At 45.1% G+C, this 20,657-nt stretch overlaps 1 protein-coding gene across 4 annotated transcripts in view; it reads right to left on the reverse strand.

The window, feature by feature from the left end:
• The window catches only part of ENPP6 (ectonucleotide pyrophosphatase/phosphodiesterase 6), a 100,931-nt gene that overhangs the window by 78,926 nt on the left and 1,348 nt on the right, over positions 1-20,657 (reverse strand). The window contains exon 1 of one of the 4 annotated variants that reach the window (XM_027529664.1): positions 1,230-1,737. The exons of 1 other annotated variant lie outside the window; for it this stretch is intronic. In XM_027529664.1, the coding sequence (XP_027385465.1) occupies positions 1,230-1,470 (241 nt within the window). In that variant the 5' untranslated portion in view covers positions 1,471-1,737. Of the gene's footprint in view, positions 1-1,229; positions 1,933-20,657 lie in introns of those variants that run through there. 2 more of the 4 variants (XM_027529665.1, XM_027529667.1) reach the window with 2 other exon arrangements.

The following is a 20,657-nucleotide window of genomic DNA, read 5'->3' on the forward strand; positions in this document are numbered from 1 at the left end:
AGAGATGCTGATCATTTGTCTGTTGGAGGGAGACGTTTTAAAATGGGCAAATAATTTCCATGCTGTGTGCAGTCTGGATTTTCTTTCCTCTCCATGCCCTTATTTCTAATTCCCAAACTCTCTCCCCTGCTTCATTTTATAACATTTTTATGCACACATGCATTCGGTTTCCATGTATGAAGTCAGACACAGCAATTTGTCTTTCCAGAATCCTGGGGCTTTGCTGTTCTGTGAAGATCCATAATGAGATACCAAAGTTCTCATTCCCTTCCTGTTAACATAATTCATGGAGTTTTTCCCTATGCTCAGAGCACAGAGCTAAATCCTACATAAGCATCATCAATAACAATGCATTCTCAACAGCGTCCTTGGACAGTTCACTAAATTCTTTCTGAGTGCCTTTTGCTGGCCCTTACGATGGTTAACTGGTAAACAAACTGGAAGCTAGGAATCCCACTGTGCCATCAGGATGTACATTGTATGACACAGATAGAGGATCAAGTTCGTGGAATCACATTCGGCGTGTCTGCAATCCCAAGTGAAGGTCATCTTTAGGCAAAAGTCAGCTTTCCCAAACACTGGCCCAGTTTGGGTGAGCTGGGGATTTGGGTTTTGTTTTCTTAACAGATGCTAGAAGTTAAAAACAGGAATCTGAACTATGCGTCAATTTTTTCTTCTCCGTGTCATTTTACCTGGCCCAAAAAGGCAAAAGAAGGAGCAAGTAGTGTTGCTAAGTAATACTTTAGGATATGATCTGAATACTCCCTCCATCCAAGTCATGCAGGAATCCCACGTGTAACTTTCATAGCCCAACAAGCCAAAACAGTTCCAGGATGACAGATGACTGCCGAGTAAAAGGGACACAAGGAATTTGATCCAAATGAAGACCTGTTGGCTTTTTAAATTTCAACTTAGAAAATACGGAGTTGGCTAGAATTTTTAATTTGCAAAACAAATAACCACTTTAACCATCATCTAATTATAGAGTCCTCTGTTCTCCACACTGCGAAGCCAAAACAGGTCCTAGGGAATAACTTTAAGAAAATAACACATTCATGCACTCACAAAAAAAGGAATCTCAGCTGAGAACACACACTTCTTGCCTATCCCTGGGGTCCCCAAAGATGAAGGCAGACTGAATCTTTAAACACGATTCTAATGCCAGGAGCTCACTGTTCCTGATGGATTCCAGCCTGCCCTCTGCACCCAGAGGAAGACAGGGTACTCACCGGTCATGAGGCTGTAGTAATTGGGATAAGAGAGAGTAGGAAAGTCCGGGGTCAAGTAATCCACTTTGACCCCTCTGCTCACAATCTCTTTGAACCCAGGCAAGGACTCCAGGGCCTCATCGCTGATGTAGTCTGCTCGGAAGCCGTCCAGCAGAAACACCAGGAGTTTCCGGCGGGCCGAGGCTGGCTGTGCCAGGCTGAGCACGAGGGCCAGCAGGAGGACCCCCAGCTTCCCTGCCATGCCGCCAGGAGCCTGCCCCAGCCTGCCCCAGCCGAGGATGCAGAGTCTGCAGCTATTCTCTCTTCTAGGGGCTGGACCTTGACTAGTGGCCTTCCTGAGCCAAGTTCACTTTCAGAATTTAAAGGTACAGCACCCCCTTTTAAAAAAACGTCTAGGCTCACCCTTTACTAGCAAGTCTGGAGATGGACTCCTTCAGAGAAGTCAGGTTCCCAAACCACCCGGAATCAATACCAGGGGAGAGAGAGAGAGTGCAACCCGTCAACCACAAAGGGGCACTTGCCATGGGTGCTTGCCATCTATTGTACCTCTACAATGGTGAAGTCACGTGATGCTGCAGCGGCTGACCTCTGACACCCTCCCCACCCCCCACCAAGGAGTCTAGGGTGGAGGTCAGGAATGAGGCACTCTGTACACCAGGAAACTGACACGGAAGGTCTTCGGATGGTGGTCAGATATTTTCAGGAGCTGGTTTTCCCTCATATCCCGTTGTTTGCTCATATCCAGAAAAGCACTAAAATCCATCTGCTAGTTACTGTATCTCGTGACTAGCAGAAGCGCCACAAGAACAGAAGAAACTCTACCAGAAAAAAAAACCAAAAAATATGTGCTTGATGGCATGTACTCCGCCTTTGCCAGAATCACATATACACTGTCCGTCCCCCCGACCTCTTTGGAGCAGTTTCCAAGAGCTATCAGAGGCACTGTCTCCAGGCTGTAGTCCTCATTTAACCCCAAATAAAACTTAACTCACAACGTTCACAGTGAGCATCTTTTTTAGTCGACAGTTATGGCGACCAGCGAGGAGCCCCAGAGAGGACTTCTCTCCTTCCCCTGAACTCTACGAGAAACCTGAACCTTGGTACCAGCAGCAGCCCCTCGAGCCCATCCCCCTCCTCAGGGAGTGCAGACAAATTTGGGGAAGTCTCTTTTGGTTCTAGGACCTCCCTTAGTGGCTGAGGATCCTGAGTTCTTGTTTTTTTAATATGGGGAGAGGGACCAGGGCCCTGCCCACTGACCTTGCTATCAGCCACAGGCCCCAGGTCTCTGGGGACATAGTGCGGACAGCACTCACTGGGACCAGCTCCCTCCATCCCCGGTGATCTGGGGCCAAGAGCAATGGAGGCAGAGCCAGCCTGGAACCCCACCGCCCTGGCCCCTGGCCTGCTCCATCCCCACACTGGAGGTGCAGCCCTCAGGCTCCTTGGCAACTGAATCCTCAAGGCAGCTAAGCCTGGGTCCCTGCCCCGTCTTTTCATCCCGTGATCTTCCCAACCACAGAGACCTCTCATTCCTGCTGCAGGTGAACCCTGGAGCAGTGAGGTGGGGATAGAGACAGGTCCAGAGGTACTCCAGGTCCAGGGCTCACCTGCCCCTCAGGGCCAGACGACATGTGCTGCCCTCCCAGGGCTCTCTCCCGCCTGGGAAGGCATGGGGTATTAGGCACTTGCCTGTGGCCCCTTGCAGTAGCTCAAACCCTCTGCTCCCTCCCAGGAAGGGAATGTTCTGAGCCTTCCAAGAATCCCTGGCCTCTGCTGACCCGGCTAGGCCCATCTGGCTCTGCCTCCCTGTGACGGGAACAGAGTCTGAAGGGTTAGAGGTGGATGGACAAAGATGGGGTAACTGGAGATGGATCAGCCACACGGGAGAAGGGAGCATCCCCAGGAACCCAGGATGCCACCTCTAGGACCCAAGTTATTTCACCTGGGGGTTGTGGGGGGGTGTGGTGTGTGTGCTCACCACGGTGGGCTACAATCCATGGGGTCCCTGGCTTCTCAGCCCATGGTTCTTCCAGGTAAGAATACTGGAGTGGGTAGCCATTCCCTTCTCCAAGGGATCTTCCCGACCCAGGGATCGGACCCAGGTCTCCTGCACTGCAGGCGGATTCTTTCTCATCTGAGCCATCGGGGTATGTTGGAAGATACATCATTTAAAGGACTCACTACAACCCAGATGGAAAGGCCCCCAATCAGGTGTTCTTAACTAGCTCATATGCAGCGAAATTAAAGGAAATTGACTCTTGGACCCATATTTCCCACTAAAAAGGGCTGCTACACTGGACTGGTCTATAGAGAGGAATGCTGACCTCAAACTCACCTTAAAAGGACCCTCAAAAAAAGGAGGAACTACACTCACACCAGGACGAGAAGACGACGACATCAGAAGTAGACAGCTTACCCCAGATGCTGGACCTGACTCCTATGGTCATGTATAATTTTCCATGACCTCTTGGACCTTTGCATATGAATCCAATGTTTTCATATCATGGATGTGATTCTATGCTAATTTTATAAATCAACCCAAATTGTTGGGTTTGTGGTCAATTACCTCTAGTACTTCTGGGTTACATGGTGGATATCCCCCCTCCAAAGCTCTGATTTGACAGCCCTTAGAAAATTTATTTCAGAAGAAAGTTTAATCCTATCCAGGCTACTCATGATTGCTATTAATATAGCATAACCATATTTATTTAAGAATGTATTTCCAAGATCAAATGGCAAAGTTCAACAATGCAAAACTGCAGTTACACTTGCACCAACCTCATAGATGGGATCCTCTTACCCAGCCAATTGATAATACCTGCTCTCACCCTGGTCATAGATTTAAAGTCTCTTTTCAGCTCAGAAGGCTCAATCAAAACATCAAGCCAAGTCTCAATCAATAACTGTGACCTTTCGTCTATTAAAAGGAAATCCCCCATATTATGAGATGGGCTTAGACAGTTAACAACAGGCTTTGGTCATTCAAGTTTAAAAGCTCCTCAATGTTGGGAACAATTAAATCACACTAAGGATAATCAGCCTAATAACGCTGGGAATCTAGGCTGGGTGCCTTATGAACAACGCCTACATATTATTACCCTTAGAGACAGTGATCGGTTTGGAACTGACTGGGTCAGATGACCAGAGAGTCACTGCTGCTGCTAAGTCGCTTCAGTCGTGTCCGACTCTGTGTGACCCCATAGACGGCAGCCCACCAGGCTCCCCCGTCCCTGGGATTCTCCAGGCAAGAACACTGGAGTGGGTTGCCATTTCCTTCTCCAATGCAGGAAAGTGAAAAGTGAAAGTGAAGGCACTCAGTCGTGTCCGACTCTAGTTTGCACCAAATGGGACTCAGTGGATTTGTGGTACTAATTTATGGCCTTGGCTTCCACCTGGATGGATAGGAAAGTGGACCCTGGGGTTTGCATGGTGACTGACTCTTGTGACTAGCAGAAGCTTCAGGAGACCAGCAGCAACTTTCTACCAAACACACAGACACACACACACACACACACACACACACACATATATATATATATATATGCTTGACTGCACGTGTTATCCCTTTACCAAAATCACATATACACTGTCCTTCCCCACTACCTCTTTGGAGCAGCCTCTTAGGGCTATCTGAGCTAGTTTCTCCTGGGCTACAGTCCTCAATTTGCCCCAAATAAAACTTAACTAGCAACTCTCACATTGTCCATCATTTTTAGTCAACAAACCGTATTATTTTGGGGTGAATATTCCAGAAATAGAAGCACCCACAGAAAGGTAGAATTTCAGATGACAGAAGTCAACTCAACTTCTCAGTTGGGCTAACTAAAGGCAGGAGTCAAGGAAAAGGGTGATCTCTTAATTTGCTGTTATCCCTCATCTCTGCCCAATTTAAACTCTCACAGTGAATTCCTCAGAATTTAGTAACGTGACCCTCTTAACTCAGGGTATCAACAGGAGACAGTAAACTTCGGTTGGAGATACCTGTGAACTTTTCAGCAGTGCCCCCATCTCCAGAGCGTTTAACAACAAATTATCTGTCTACGTGTCAATTGTTTTATTATCCATCTATGTACAGAACTTACTTTATATTTCAAGGTGCGTGTGTTCAAACATAACACAACATAATACAGGTATCTCCTGTAGGAGGAGATACCTCTCAGCAGAATCATAGAGTCAGAAAGTTCCAGAGTTGGACAAGATAGTCGGGGGTCATCACTGGCACACTGGTCTGAGACAGCACTGCTCTAGAAGGGCAGCAATGAGAAAGACTTGGTGGGCGAGAGTTCGAGATGGACAAGCACAGCTAGGGACAACCATGAGGCTTCATGCCAAGAAGGACCAGGCAGAGGAGGGCCTGGGAGGCTGGCCTGGAGGTCAATACAGGGCAGCAAGCACAGGTGGGTCGGGAGACAAAGCACTAAGTCCAGATACCAGGCATCTGTGGGTCTTTCATTTGGCAGAAAATTCAATATAAAGGCTTATAAAATGTGCGTGGCCCATAGCAAGCACTTGACAAAGACTATTATTATCATTATAACATTGCTCGGATCCTGGTGAAGCTTGCAAGGTTCTGGTCAAAGCTTCCTAGGAACTGGAGGTAGTCTGACCTTAATCAATTCTAGAATGGCTGTCACTCAACCTCTGTTCTCTGCCTATGATGCAATAGAGGTGTCAACTAACCTTATTGTGACCATCTTTTCACAATATATATCTGTACTGAATCAAAACAAAAGGAAAAACACTCTGCAATGTATCAGAATTAAACATTTGTTTAAAAAGAGTAAAAAGCAGCATTCAAGAAAATTCATACAACAATCATTCTATGCCTTCCTACTAGGAAAGCAGTTTTATCTGTGCAAGCTTTAAGTTCAATGGTCTTCAAGAATGTACTCAGGCTTCCCTGGTGGCTCAGTGGTAAAGAGTCCGCCTGCCCAAGCAGGAGATGCCTGCATTCGGGAAGATCCCCTGTGTTAGGAAGATCACCTGGAGGAGGAATCCACTCCAGGATTCTTGCCGGGAGAATCCCATGGACAGAGGAGCAGAGTTGGACGCAACTGAGTGAGCGCGCAGGTGCACAAGAACGCACCCTGTATATACAAGGTAGCTAAGTGAGCAAGATCACCCAGACACTAAGTGGAATGCCCAAAAGCTGCAAGCCTGAGGCCTAACCTCATGCTTGGGCCTTTCATGGTGGGGATCAGGGGCTCTCTCTTGATACAATCAGCCTCAGGTGGGGCTGCAGAATCCTGTCTCCCATGGTGGACCCTGGCCTCACTGCTCCAGATTGCAGATGAGACTGAACCCATCCCACCACAATTCTAGTCGGTAAGACTGGGTTACTATAGAACTTTAAAGATGCCTCCTGTTTTTTTTTTTTCAGTTACAGATCAAGCAAGCAGAACTTTATTAAACAGGCAGCAGATAGTACACCCTTGAAACACGAGGGTGGGCTGACCTCGAAGGAGTGGCCCCTCATATCATTTTGATCAAAAGCTAGGCTTGGGAACCCCTGCTGACAATGACAGGCAGCAACAGACAGGGCTGAACAAGGTCATGTCATCTTCAGATCTGCATGTTAGAAAGCAGGATCCAGAAGCCACGAGGAGACGACATGGGTGCTGATGGAGGCAAGAATAATAACATCCACCTTTCTTGATATTAAGGACTTTACATGCCGGACTTTCCTGGTGGTCCAGGGATTGAGAATCCACATGCCAATATGCCAATGCAGGGGACATGGGTTCGACCCCTGGTTGGGGAGCTAAAATCCCACACGCCTCGGGGCAAACCTATGCTTTACAAGAGAAGCCTGAGAACTGCAACAAGAGAAGCCCCCAAGCGCCTCAACTAGAGAAAGCCCACCCCCTGCAACGAAGACCCAGTGCAGCCCCCCCAAAAAAACTTTACATGCACTAATTCACTTAGATCTTCTGATCATTTGTAAGGCAGGTATTTATATCCCTACAATGCAAAGGAAATCGAGGTTCAGAGACACCTAAGGTCAAATAACCCAAAGAGTCAGAACTGCAATTCCAGCCCAGATCTCTTTTACAACTTTGTATTGTAGGAGAACACATTCACTTTGTGAAATTAGGAAGAAAAATCAAAGTCTGTGTGAAAGAAAAAAATAATAATAAACCCTAAATATCTTCAGCTTGTCTTGATTAAACTGAGAGGGGGAAATCGCTGTTAGAACACTGCAGAAGTAACTGTCGCAGGCAATATCCATTGACGGATGTGAAAATTAGTAGAAGAACCAGAAACTGAGAGAAAGTGTTCATAAAACAAAAGGATGGGGCCCAAGGCAGAAGACATAAGAGAGACACAGATTTGATTCCTGAGTTGGGAAGATCCACTGGAGGAGGGCGTAACAACCCATTCCAGGATTCTTGCCTGAAGAACCCAAAGGATTGGGGAGCCTGTTGGGCTACAGTCCATGGGATCACAGAGAGTTGGACACAGCTGAAGCGAGAGCATGCATGCACTATGCATTTTGTATAAAGGACTTGAGCATCCATGGATTTTGGCCTGGGGATGCAGGAGAGTCCTGGAAACAACCCCCTGCAGACACCATGGGAGGACTGTACCTACTGTGACCCTGATGATGGACCATCTAGAGTCATTCTGCATCTTCTCATGGTAAAATTTCTAAATCTTCTTACTGAAATAGGCAGAAGATTTTTTTGTGTATCAAAATATGTTTTAGTGGTTCCAGTGATGACAGAAAGCTTATAACACTGTGACCATTAAAAAAAAGTTTGTCAAAGGAAATAACAAAAGCTATGCTAACTCCACTGTGCACCAGAGAAGCTGTCATGGATTAGCTTGTACAAGGAGATAGATACATGGGTATTTATTGTTACAGTGTCTGTAATGGCAAAAAAGTAGAAATAATGGCAAAAAAGTAGAAATAATCTAAAAATCCGTTAATAAGAGTATGAATAAGTGATATCAGTATTCAAAGAACAGAACACTATATAGCTATCAAAAGAACTGAAAGTGTTAGCTGCTCAGTCATGTCCTACTCTCTGCGATCTCATGGACTATAGCCCACCAGGCTCCTCTGTCCATGGAACTTCCAGGCAACAATACTGGAGTGGGTTGCCATGGCCTTCTCTAGGGATCTTCCTGACCCAGTGATCGAACCCAGGTCTCCTGCTTTGCCAGGCAGATTCTTTACTGTCTGAGCGACCACAGAAGCCCCAAAAGATATAGATGTAGAATGAGAAGTAGATGTCTAGTTCTTGAAGATCTCAAGTATAACAGTGAGTGAGAAAAACCAGTTGGAGATGAATACACACCGTCTACAATATTAACATAAAAACATCCAGCAGAATATTCTGTATAATAGTACCAACACCATGGAAACAATAAACATCAAAATCAGGGCTGAGGTTTCCTCTGGAAAGGACAGAAGAGAATGAGACCAGAGAGAAGTGCACTGGGGGTTTCAACTTTGTAATGTTCTATTCATTTAAGAAACAAAATAAAAACACCAAGGGCCCATGTAGGACAAAATGCTACAATTTCACAACCATGAGGGTTGGGACAAGGGTGCTATTTATATTATGCCCTTGGATTTTGTGCAGGCCAGAAACATATTATAACTTAAAAATCATCAGCAGCCCTGGTGATGAATTGAACATGTGGGTGGTAAGAGAAAGGGGTCTTGGATAGTTCCCAAGGTTCTGCCTCCGATGACGGAGTAGAACCATTTGTCAAGATCAGTACCGTAGGAGAATTGCCATCTTTAAGCAATCACCTCATCATATAAATCAGAAAAAAAAGAGGGAAGTTAACTAATTCAAACCACGATCCAAGGTAACAAAGGAACTTTATCTTCAGACTAGAACTAGGAAAGTGATCTCAGCATGGCTGTCAAGAGTATGCAATTCTGAGCCCTGGCCCAAACACTCTTGTACAAATGACCTAAGGTTCTCTCTTTATGTCTTTGCTGGATAAACAGAAATCATCGTGTAGGCTGAGGAAAGTAAAATGGATTATTTAATAATTACATAAAAGCTGAATGTAAAACTCACGTTAAACCAATAGAAACTCCTCAATGTTTTTCAAGAAAACTGAAAAAATGGTTAGTCGCAGGAGTTTACATTAAATATGTGAAATATGAAGGGAAAAGGCAGTAGCATGTAAACCTTGATAAGGAATTGCTACAAAAAAAAAAAAAAAAGAGGGAGAGAGAGAATTGTCTCTTCTTGTTTGCTGCCAGATGGGAAGAACTGCTTTGAAAAAATCAACTACAATCACAGAATTATCGAGCTGTGAATATGAAAGAGACTGCAGACATAATCTAGTGGTAATCTGTTCATTTTGGAGATGAGAAAGTTGCATGTCAAATAGGGAAAGGAATGAAAGATCACAAAGGTAAACAAAATAATGAGTCCAGAGTAGGTATCATCTCCCATAATAATGCTTTTTAAAATTTCAGCTTCATTTATTCCACCTCTCTTCCCACCCTACCTCCTTTCATTGTTTATTTGCCTGTAATATATTTCTTTCCTGCTCGTAATGGTCCACAGGCGCTTTGAAACCTTGGGGCCAGGTACATTGGGGAGTTGAGCGTTTTTTTGATTTGAAAAGGTAACATGGTACATGTAGAATAAATATATCATATAAACTCCAGCAGCATCCGAGGCATCACCCAATTATCAAATCTGTCAGTATTTCTACAGAAAAATGAATGTGCGTTCACACTAAGTGGGATTAAAGAAAAGACCACAAATAGCCTCCCATTAGATCAAGGTGAGCGTATGCCAAGGTGAGTTCAGATAAGATCAGGATTTTCCTCAAGTTATCAAAATCTTCACACTTTCAGAGCTTTTTGAATTCCAGAAGAGAATAATGACATATGCTTTGGGAGAAAACTCTTAATGTATCAGGTGAAGATATATACTTTGCCCTTAGTCTACAGGGCATGGTGTGGCCGAGTCTATGTGGAGTATTGTTAGAAAGACAGAACGGAAGGGGTGGAGCCAGTCCCACTTTGGCCTTGGGTCCTTGCCAGCTCCATTTCTAGTCCACAGAATCCTTTCAATGAACCCCCAGCTTCATAAGGGGGTGTGAGTGAGACGGATCTTTGCACCAACAGCCACCAGTAAGACTACTAGTTGCCAAGTCACAAAAAGTACCTCTTTCTTTTTTAAGACTTTTTTCATGTGGAGCATTTTTAAAGTCTTTTAATGAATTTGTTACAATACAGTTTCTGTTTTTTATGTTTTGGCTTTTTCCAGCCACAAGGCAGGTAGGATCCTAGCTCCCTGGGATCGAACCCACACCCCCTGCATTGGAAGGCACAGTCTTAACCCCTGGACCACCAGGGAAGTCCCAGTATCTGTTTTCAAACCAGGGCCTCGCTACTGGGTTCCAGAAAGAAGTCTCCAGTCTCCCTCCTTGAGAAATTTTAACTAATGTTAACGATGCATCTGCCTTAATTGGGTCAGGTGGAACCAGAAGTGGCCCAGCTCACCAAGGAAGATATTTACTAGACCTATGTTTATGCAGGCAGAGAAGTTTGGTCTTGGTTTGACCCAAGCTCTTTCCTGACTGCAAGAGGCTGACCTCAAATGTCCAGTTATTGGGAGTCTGTTCAATGAAGAGATCCAAGGATTGAAGCAATCTGCAAATAAGAATTCATTACAGAGACAGTTTATCTTCTTGAAAACAGTGACTAATTTGGAACACCAAATGCCGTTATTATGCAAAACATGTGCAGCACTCTGACCTCATGCTATAAAAGAACTAAATGTACATATCACAGAGAATGTATATTTCAAGACAAAGTTTGCAGCCTGTAACTGAAGTTTAATTTTAAATTTGGTTATAGAAGTACAGCCAACACAATCTACAGAGTTCACTCAACCTTATCAGTCAGTTGAAGTAGCCTCTTGATCAAGAACATACCATTTACCAATAAAGTAAATGTATTTTACTTAAAAGAAGGAAGAAGCACAGTCAACAAAACCTTTAAAGAGCCTGATAGGGATGTCATTTCTAGGAAGATGATGAACCACGACTGATCTGCCTGGTGAAAACAACTAAAATGCCCAGTGATTTCATAGTGGAGACCCTTTCACCTCTTCAAAACACATAAAGTGAAAGTCGCTCAGTCGTGTCCAACTCTTTGCGACTCCATGGACTATACAGTTCATGGAATTCTCCAGGCCAAAATGCTGGAGTGGGTAGCTGTTCCCTTCTCCAGGGGATCTTCCCAACCCAGGGATCGAACCCAGGTCTCCCGCATTGCAGGCAGATTCTTTACCAGCTGAGCCGCCAGAGAAGCCCACAAAACACATAAGCAATATAACAAATCCCTATTAGTAACTGTGGTTTTGGGGCCAGTTCTTCCAGGTTTGAGTCAAAATCTCTGCATGAGTATAAGAGGAGGTGAGGCGGGCACAAGTTGTTATCCAATAAACCTTCACATCTCTGAGATTCACCACACAGGGCGTTGGGCTAAAGTCACTCGGCTTCTTTCCTCCTGGGCCCTGCCTGCAGATCTGGTCTAGCATGATCTCCATACTAGACATTTAACCTCATGGAGAGCAACCTCTTTACTACAGAAGTTGCACTTTTTAAACTAGGAGATGTCAGGAGCAACTCTTATGTCAGGAAACCCAGGACTCTCTAAGAGAGAAAACATGCCTGGGTTCCCATTTCAGAATAATATTGTTGAACACAGTCTGAGTGAGCAGTGGCCTGTTTTAGGCTCTCTATGACAGCACTTGAAATCTTTGGGATTCTATGTTTTTACACCAAATCAGTTCTAACAACTTATCGAGCTTTTTCTCCACAAAGTTTACCCTAAGGCAGAAAGACAGAGAAGTTTTGCTTGTTTGTTTGTCTAATGATAAGCTGCCAAGGGCTAAGTAAAAAGGACCTTTGCTTTGAGGGGCAGTGATGACTATGGAAGAGGGAGCTGTGAGTGATGGGGAGGGCTGTTCGGTGAGGTCTGCACTGAGGTTGAGCGCCGGACTTGCCCCCTTCTTTGTCCACCTGTGAGGTCTGCCCTGGATACCATTTTCAAACACAAACAGGATTTCATCTGTTTATACCTACAAACTGGAGAAATGGCCTCAGTTTTTCAAAGAGCTGTCTCCCTCTAGTGGCTAAAGTGTTTTTTTTAAAGCCTCAAGCTTCCAAAGGAGCCTGCATCTGCTAAGAATATAAAACACCTACATTTTTTTTATGGGGTGTATGTAAATAATCCTTGAATTTGGAAACATCACTATGGTATATAATAAGTTCTCTCACTATAAACCCTGGAATAATAATGCCAATTTCAAAGGGTTATTGTGAGGAAATATTTTGTTGCTGTTCAGCTGCTCAGTTGTGTCCGACTCTTTGCGACCCCATGGACTGCAGCAGGCAGTGTTTCCCTGTCCTTCACCACATCCTGGAGTCTGCTTAAACTCATGTCCATTGAGTCCATGATGCCATCCAACCACGTTGCCCTCTGTCGAAATATCTGAGGATCATCAAATGAGATCAACAAAGGAGCCCTGCTTTGGTTTGGCAACTGGAGACTGATGAGGCGCTCTCACTGGCCAGGCACTGGCTTTGGCTCAAGCTCAGGAGCACAGAAGCCCAAGAGCAAATGTCACATGATAAGAACCCTCATGATCACTTCCAAATAGTTGAAACCAAGAACCTTCAAATGATGAGGCAAGACTATGAACATCAAGGTCAGCTGTGGGGACTGCTCCTGACAAGTGGGGATACTCTGTCATAGGCAGAACAGGTAGCGCTAGTGGTAAAGAATCTGCCTGCCAACACAGAAGATGCAGGATACTGGGGTTTGATCCCTGGGTTGGGAAGATCCCCTGAAGGAGGAAATGGCAATACACTCCAGTATTTTTGCCTGGAGAATCCTATGGACAGAGGAGCCTGGTGGGCCACAGTCCATGGGGTTGCAAGAGTCGGACACGACTGAAGCGACTTAGCACTCAAGCACGCAGCCAGGAGCCCAGTCCTTCCTGCCCGGGAGGAAAGGGGGAGCAAACAGTGGGTGTTCCAGACAACTCCCACCCGGTTCAAGGCTGCACTTCCTTTCAGCTTCTGCTGCTCCAGCTGGACGGCAGCCACCACAGGCCCACAGGTTCACACGTGCTCCCGCAGGGAAGGTGTGAGCACATGTGCCCCCGCCACTGCCAGGCTTTGGGAAACCAGGCTCCAGCTGCCGAGGCTGCCATGCCATGGTTATGGCTCACAGGGGGCGCCAGGCGGTGCCGCTGCAAAGCCACATCACCTCTTCCATTTTCTTAGCTCTGTCGGCAATAATCTGGGAGAAGGCAATGGCACCCCACTCCAGTACTCTTGCCTGGAAAATCCCATTGGTGGAGGAGCCTGGTAGGCTGCAGTCCATGGGGTCCTTAAGAGTCGGACACGACTGAGCAACTTCACTTTCACTTTTCACTTTTATGCATTGGAGAAGGAAATGGCAACCCACTCTAGTGTTCTTGCCTGGAGAATCCCAAGGACGGGAGAGCCTGGTGAGCTGCCGTCTATGGGGTAGCACAGAGTCGGACACGACTGAAGCAACTTAGCAGCAGCAGCAGCAATCATCTTGGGGCCCTGGGCCTGCAAAGTGTGATACTGATTTACATGAAACCCCAAGGACTTCCCCCTCCCAAATCACTAGCCTGTGCTGACTAATGGTTTCTTAGGGGTGATGCTGTTCTGTGCTTGGTTGCTCAGTCATGTCCGAGTCTTTTGCGACCCTATGGACTGTAGTCTGCCAGGGTCCTCTGTCCATGGGATTCTCCAGGCAAGAACAATGGAGTGGGTTGCCATGGCCTCCTCCAGGGGATCTTCCCAACCCAGGGATGGAACCCAGGTCTCCCCCATTCCAAGCGGATTCTTTACCGCCTGAGGCACCAGTGAAGCCCATCTTAAGAGTGATAGGTTTCCTTAGTGAGTTACAACACCTTTCACTCTCAGAGCTGGACAACCTCCTGTACCTGGCCCCGCCCCTAGCGCACATGAGGCTGTTGTGGGGTATCCCTCATGATTTTTATGGGGAGCCGCTGCCATTCACCAGAGAAAGCAATGGCACCCCACTCCAGTACTCTTGCCTGGAAAATCCCATGGATGGAGGAGCCTGGAAGGCTACAGACCATGGGGTCGCTGAGCGTCGGACACGACTGAGCGACTTCCCTTTCACTTTTCACTTTCACGTATTGGAGAAGGAAATGGCAACCCACTCCAGTGTTCTTGCCTGGAGAATCCCAGGGACGGGGGAGCCTGGTGGGCTGCCGTCTATGGGGTTGCACAGAGTCGGACACGACTGAAGCGACTTAGCAGCAGCAGCTGCCATTCACTTTGGCTGGGTCTTTTGTGGAGTGCTTTACCGTCAAAATTCTCACTCTGCCTGCACCATCAGTAAATACCCTTTTCGGGCTTCTTTCCAGGCTTAAAAACTAGTGTGGGTAATTTTCTTCCCGAGTTTGATTCAGCAGTATCTTGTTTCTATGGAAACCCAGGCTGCTCCAGAAGCCCAATTCTAACTTCCTATTGCCCAGCCCCTCGTTTCACCAGCGATTTTAAAGTTGATTTTCACCTTCCCCGTGTATTAATCTTTGACTTTCAGAAGCTGAAGTAGCTCTGTGGAATGCATACGATCCACGCCCAGAGAACTCAGAGAAAGCAGAGTCCAAATGAACCATTTTACACTGCGCGGTCTTCAGACACCAAGGCCCGCTCAATCATGAAGACAAACATGGCGGATTCTCCGAGAAGATGGTGTACTGCTGTGAATGAGATGACTGGTTGACTGCAGCGTGCGGGGACTGATTGTAATGTCTGCCACAGGCATGGGGGCGGCCATGGGGGCGGCCATGGGGGCTCATGCTTCCCCTGAATCAAACACCGTCTCAGTTCAGTTCAGTCGCTCAGTCGTGTCTGACGCTTTGCGACCCATGAATCGCAGCACGCCAGGCCTCCCTGTCCATCACCAACTCCCGGAGTTCACTCAGACTCACGTCCATCGAGTCAGTGATGCCATCCAGCCATCTCATCCTCTGTCGTCCCCTTCTCCTCCTGCCCCCAATCCCTCCCAGCATCAGAGTCTTTTCCAATGAGTCAACTCTTCACATGAGGTGGCCAAAGTACTGGAATTTCAGCTTTAGCATCATTCCTTCCAAAGAAATCCCAGGGCTGATCTCCTTCAGAATGGACTGGTTGGATCTCCTTGCAGTCCAAGGGACTCTCAAGAGTCTTCTCCAACACCACAGTTCAAAAGCATCAATTCTTTGGCGCTCAGCTTTCTTCACAGTCCAACTCTCACATCCATACATGACCACAGGAAAAACCATAGCCTTGACTAGACAAACCTTTGTTGGCAAAGTAATGTCTCTGCTTTTGAATATGCTATCTAGGTTGGTCATAACTTTCCTTCCAAGGAGTAAGCGTCTTTTAATTTCATGGCTGCAGTCACCATCTGCAGTGATTCTGGAGCCCCAAAAAATAAAGTCTGACACTGTTTCCACTGTTTTCCCATCTATTTCCCATTAAGTGATGGGACCAGATGCCACGATAATTCAGAGCAAAGCAGCATATTCAGGCTGCCAGTCAGCCGGGCCTCTAGAAGCTCAGATCCAGAGGTTCAGGGGTCAAGCAAGAAGGTTGCCGGAGTCACTTATCCACCCAGAGCACAGCCTTCTAGAGTCCGGTTCCTTGGGGTTGGGGCACGAATACCCCGTTCCTTTCATCTGGGTCATGCACTTTGATATAAATGTTAAGCACTGGCCCTATCCTGCATAGAGCAGGGGCAGGGAATATCTGATTTGCCCTTCCTGGAATTGGAGACTCCAGGACTCTTAATCGAGGAGGTTGTCGCTGTTGGTTTTCCAGGAGGAAAGCTGGCCTGAGCCATCTTAGGCGAAGCCCCGGACTATCCTTGGGAGAGGGTGGAGGGGTGGGGGTGTGTGGCAGTGAAGATCTCCGTGCACCCCGGGAGGGGCAAGATGCAACCGGGTCCAGGGACAACCATCCAAGTAGGCCTCTCCCACCCTCTCTCTCAGAGTCTCATCACTCCGTCGTTGTTTCCAGACTCTCCCACTGGCTCCCTCAGCGCCTGAGCCTGAACTCCCCACGTGCAGACTGCCGCCTCGCTTGCACTCAGTAAGTTTGGTGGGGTTGGCTGTATGCTCACTTTCACCTTAATTCTCTGCCCCAAATTGAATGCTGTCAGTCTTCGCTTGACTGCAGCTAGTAACAGAAAACCAGTTACTTTCTTTAACTAACTATTCAATATTCATTAATGGACTCTGGAGAATGGAATGGCAACATGCTCCAGTATTCTTGCCTGGAGAATTCTGTGGACAGAGGAGCCTGGTGGCCCCCAGTCCATAGGGTTCTGAAGGACTAGACAAGGATAAAAGCAAAGAGTCCTTAACATTTGACGGATTATAGCTCCATTTGAAACAAATAAAAAAGCATTAAATTAAATTCATTTAGTAGGTTTATAATTATTATCTAAATAAACTGACATTTCCTAATGAAGAAGCCACATTTTACATATATTTCTAATACCAAATCAATGAATACCAAAGTAAAGACCACTACTCTTGGGAGGACTTTTTTTAAGTGTTGTATTATGATCACTGACAGGAGGGACTTTTAACCATAACACTCTTTTACCTGAAAAACATTCATAATCTTTGGCCCAACCGTCTTCTCTCTAGGAATTCAATCTAAGGAAGTAATTAGAAGCAGAAAAGATTTTGTGTTTAGATATGTTCACATTAGTATGGTCTATTACAGCAAAAATATTGCTTATAAAATTACATTTTATCAAGAGAATTGAATACTGAGAAACCATTAACCATTATTTTTCAAAACTTAATGTTTTGGGAATATACAATATAATGTTTATATAAATGAATAGAATGTAAAACTTTTAATAAATAAAATGTTATGTGTAAGATACAGAAGTTTATTTTATATACCATATTTAATAATACATATATTATGTTTTATTGTTGTTGTTTAGTTGCTAAGTTGTGTCCGACTCTTTTGAGACCTATGGGCTGTAGCCCCCTAGGCTTCTCTGTCCATGGGATTTCCCAGGCAAGAATACTGGAGTGTGTTGCCATTACCTTCTCCAGAGGATCTTCCTGATCCACAGACCAAACCCACGTCTTCTGCATTAGCAGCAGATTCTTTATCACTGAGCCTCCTGGGAAGCCCTACATTATGCATGCATACATATATATCACACAGAAAAAAAGCTGTAAAGAAAAATACACTAAAATGCAAAAAATAGTTTCCTCTAGGTGGTGGGACTGTGAATGGTTTTTATTTTCTTAATAGTGCTTTTTTGTGGATTCAGGTTTCTCATATAAGCCTGAAGATCTGCCAAAAAGAAAGGAATATGCTGGCCAGGCTGACACAAGTTGGATGTAGATATGTGTGACAATTATACACCCAATTCTAAAATAATAAACTACCATTACTTTAATTTCTTAAGATAAATATTCAGTGGCAGTTAAAAAAAAAAAGGAAAATAGTCATGATGAGGTATTTGGCAAGTACAGAAATGTAAAAGAATCAGGAAAGAATCAGGGAGAATTCCACCAGGCAGAAGGAAGGGCCACCATCAGCATCCTGAGCTTGCCGAGCTGTGCCCTGGAGTCCTGTGTGCACCATGCAAATGCCTCAGGAGGTGTCACAGTGGAGAGGGGGGGCCAAACAGGTCCTCAGTCCAGTGGGGCGCCGAAACAGAACCCCCTTCCCCACTTGGGTCAATCCGTTTGTACCTCAGACTATACACTCCCCTTGAAGAAAGACTCCATGGAAAATAACAGATATAACATTTGAACACCTCCACATTAAGCCTCTTCCCTGAAACTAAATGTTTAGATTGCATCGTTTTCTCTAATGTGATGGAAGGTTACGTGAACAGCTTTGTATTGTAATCTTTGCCTATATTTCTGCCTCCATAGTTGAAATTTCCAAGAAAAGAATAATGATCATTTTCAGAGCTCTTGATGTTACTAAGTTGCCCCCATAAGGTCAACCTGTTTATATTCCCATCCATGTGCCCATCCCGCCACACCCTTAGCTGAGCATAATTTTTTTTTTTTTAAAGATAGTTAATTTGACAGATTTTAAATATTTGCCCATTTAAAATCCTGGGTTTCTTCCCCCTTGGATACCTCTTCCAAAAAGTCTTCCATCAGCAAAATCTGGTGCCCATGGTCCCTGTGAAGACGACATGGGCGGCCCTCCCTAGAGTGACCAGAACTGTCCAAGGAGGCTTGTGCTTGGACATTTTCTCATGGTCCCAGGCCAGCCCCATGACTCCACCTCAGAGTGAGCCCAGTTTGTGGAAGAAGGCTCCTCCCCCTGGGAAACAGCAGATGCCAAGGTCTGAAGTCCTTCTTTCCTTCCAAACCCCCTCTAGACCCACAGAATCTCAGAAGCACAAGTTCCCCTTGGGAGACTCGGCCTTCAGGCCTCTGGTTACATAGATACAGGCTCTGAGCCCTGGTGGGGAAAACAAGTGTACAGTCAATGGAACAGCCAGGAAGAGACCTGGGAGTCTTTGCCCCGTATTCTTCCCACCACCAGCCTCCAACTGTCCCTCTATCTGCTGACACTCTGGGAAGGGTCTGTCTTCATCCTACAGCGTAAGGACAACACGGAAGGGTTCCCCACCAGAGGGCGAGGGGAAACTAAAATCTAGCGCAAGTACAGGAGTAGAACATAACAGCAGAAAGAAAACAAATTCAGAGACGCTTCCTGAACTGGCGGGTTCTTAGGACCCTAGCGGTCAGCCTTCGAATGGCCACTAGGTGGAGCTCTACTTTCAAAATAAAGCCTTAAGCCCTTGTCTCTAAGCTGGCTTTCCATTCAAACGGCCTTAGCCTGACAATGTCAATGGCTTATTACAAGGATTTGCTCAACAAGCCCATTGGATCCCATCCAGATTTTGTACCAGTTTACAGTCTGTAAGGCGTCCCTAGATTATTGTCTTAAAAGTAAATGCAGTGGAGATGCACATATACATTTAAAAGAAAGAAGGGAGTTACAAAACATGTGTTTATCTCAACAAAGATAATTTAAAACATATACTTAAAATATATTCTAACAAAATATATATTTTATATGTATTATGTAAGTATAGTGTAAAATGCACATATATTTATTTTGTGTATAATGTATATTTACTTATTGTGTTTTACATATAATCACAGTTTACTCCCTAAGTTGTGTCTCTTTTGAGACCCCATGGACTGTAGCCTGCCAGGCTCCTCTGTCCATGGGATTCTCCAGGTAAGAATACTGGAGTGGGTTGCCATTTCCTACTCCAGGGGATCTTCCCGAAACAGGGACCTAACCCTCATCTCCTGCATTGGCAGGCAGATTCTTTACCACTGAGCCCCCTGGGAAGGCCAGACATTGTATATATTAAAGTCTCTTTTCTGCTTTTAAGTGATAAATACATAGTTTGTAACTCCAATCATATATAAACACCTGTTAAATGTATTCTATATTATATGTAATATGTTAAACATGTATTTTATATAATAAAATATTTTCAAATGTATATTTGAAGTTCTCTATGGCTCAGTGATAAATACAGGTTTTCTAACTCCTGTGGTTCTCTTTTCTCCATAATAATCACCAAAACCCTGGGAAAGCAGAGTGGCCTTTTCATTAACTCATTCAAGATTTTTAAAATCTATGTTTCTCTAGCCCGTATTTGTTCAGAAATAGTTGAAAATAGAACAGAAAAGGGGAGAGATTCATTTAAAGAGAAATAGGCATTTGCTGTTGGTTCTCCCTTAACCAGGACAGAGAGCACAGAGGAAAATAAGAGAGTCTGCTGCAGCTATGAGAAGAGAGGCTTTAAATTGTCTCAACAAAATATGAATATATGCATATAGTTCTTCTAATTCCCTCTAGTGCCGGTTTCTAACATATAGCTGATTGAGAAAAAGTATATATTTAATAATTATTTATGCTGCTTTGAGGAAAATCATGTCAGTGTCTCACATAAAATAATATTATAATATTAATATATTATTGCTTTTAAATGAGATCTGCTTGGCAACCCTTAAATGTAGCTTTTCTCAATTGCCCAGGGAAAAACAAAAACTTATACCACCACCAAAACTAGGATGGACAGATCATCTAATGGAAAATGCAGACAAACTCTATGAACGGCACGGCAGGCAGAACTGGGTGGAGGGAACCTGCCTACAACAGTCTTCACCTCAAGCATGTCCAGGTTTCAGCTCAGGAAACTGAAAGCACATGAAAGACATTGGAAGATATATTGTATTAATACATCCCTGCAGTCTGCTCTCTCCTTCTGGGACCCAGGATTTGAACCCTGCAACAACCAGAGAATCGCACAGGAGTTCTTCTTTGTGATTCCACTCCATCCCTATCCCCTTTTAATCTATA

Source organism: Bos indicus x Bos taurus, chromosome 27 (assembly GCF_003369695.1).
Source record: "Bos indicus x Bos taurus breed Angus x Brahman F1 hybrid chromosome 27, Bos_hybrid_MaternalHap_v2.0, whole genome shotgun sequence".
In the NCBI taxonomy this organism is placed as follows: Eukaryota; Metazoa; Chordata; class Mammalia; order Artiodactyla; family Bovidae; genus Bos; species Bos indicus x Bos taurus.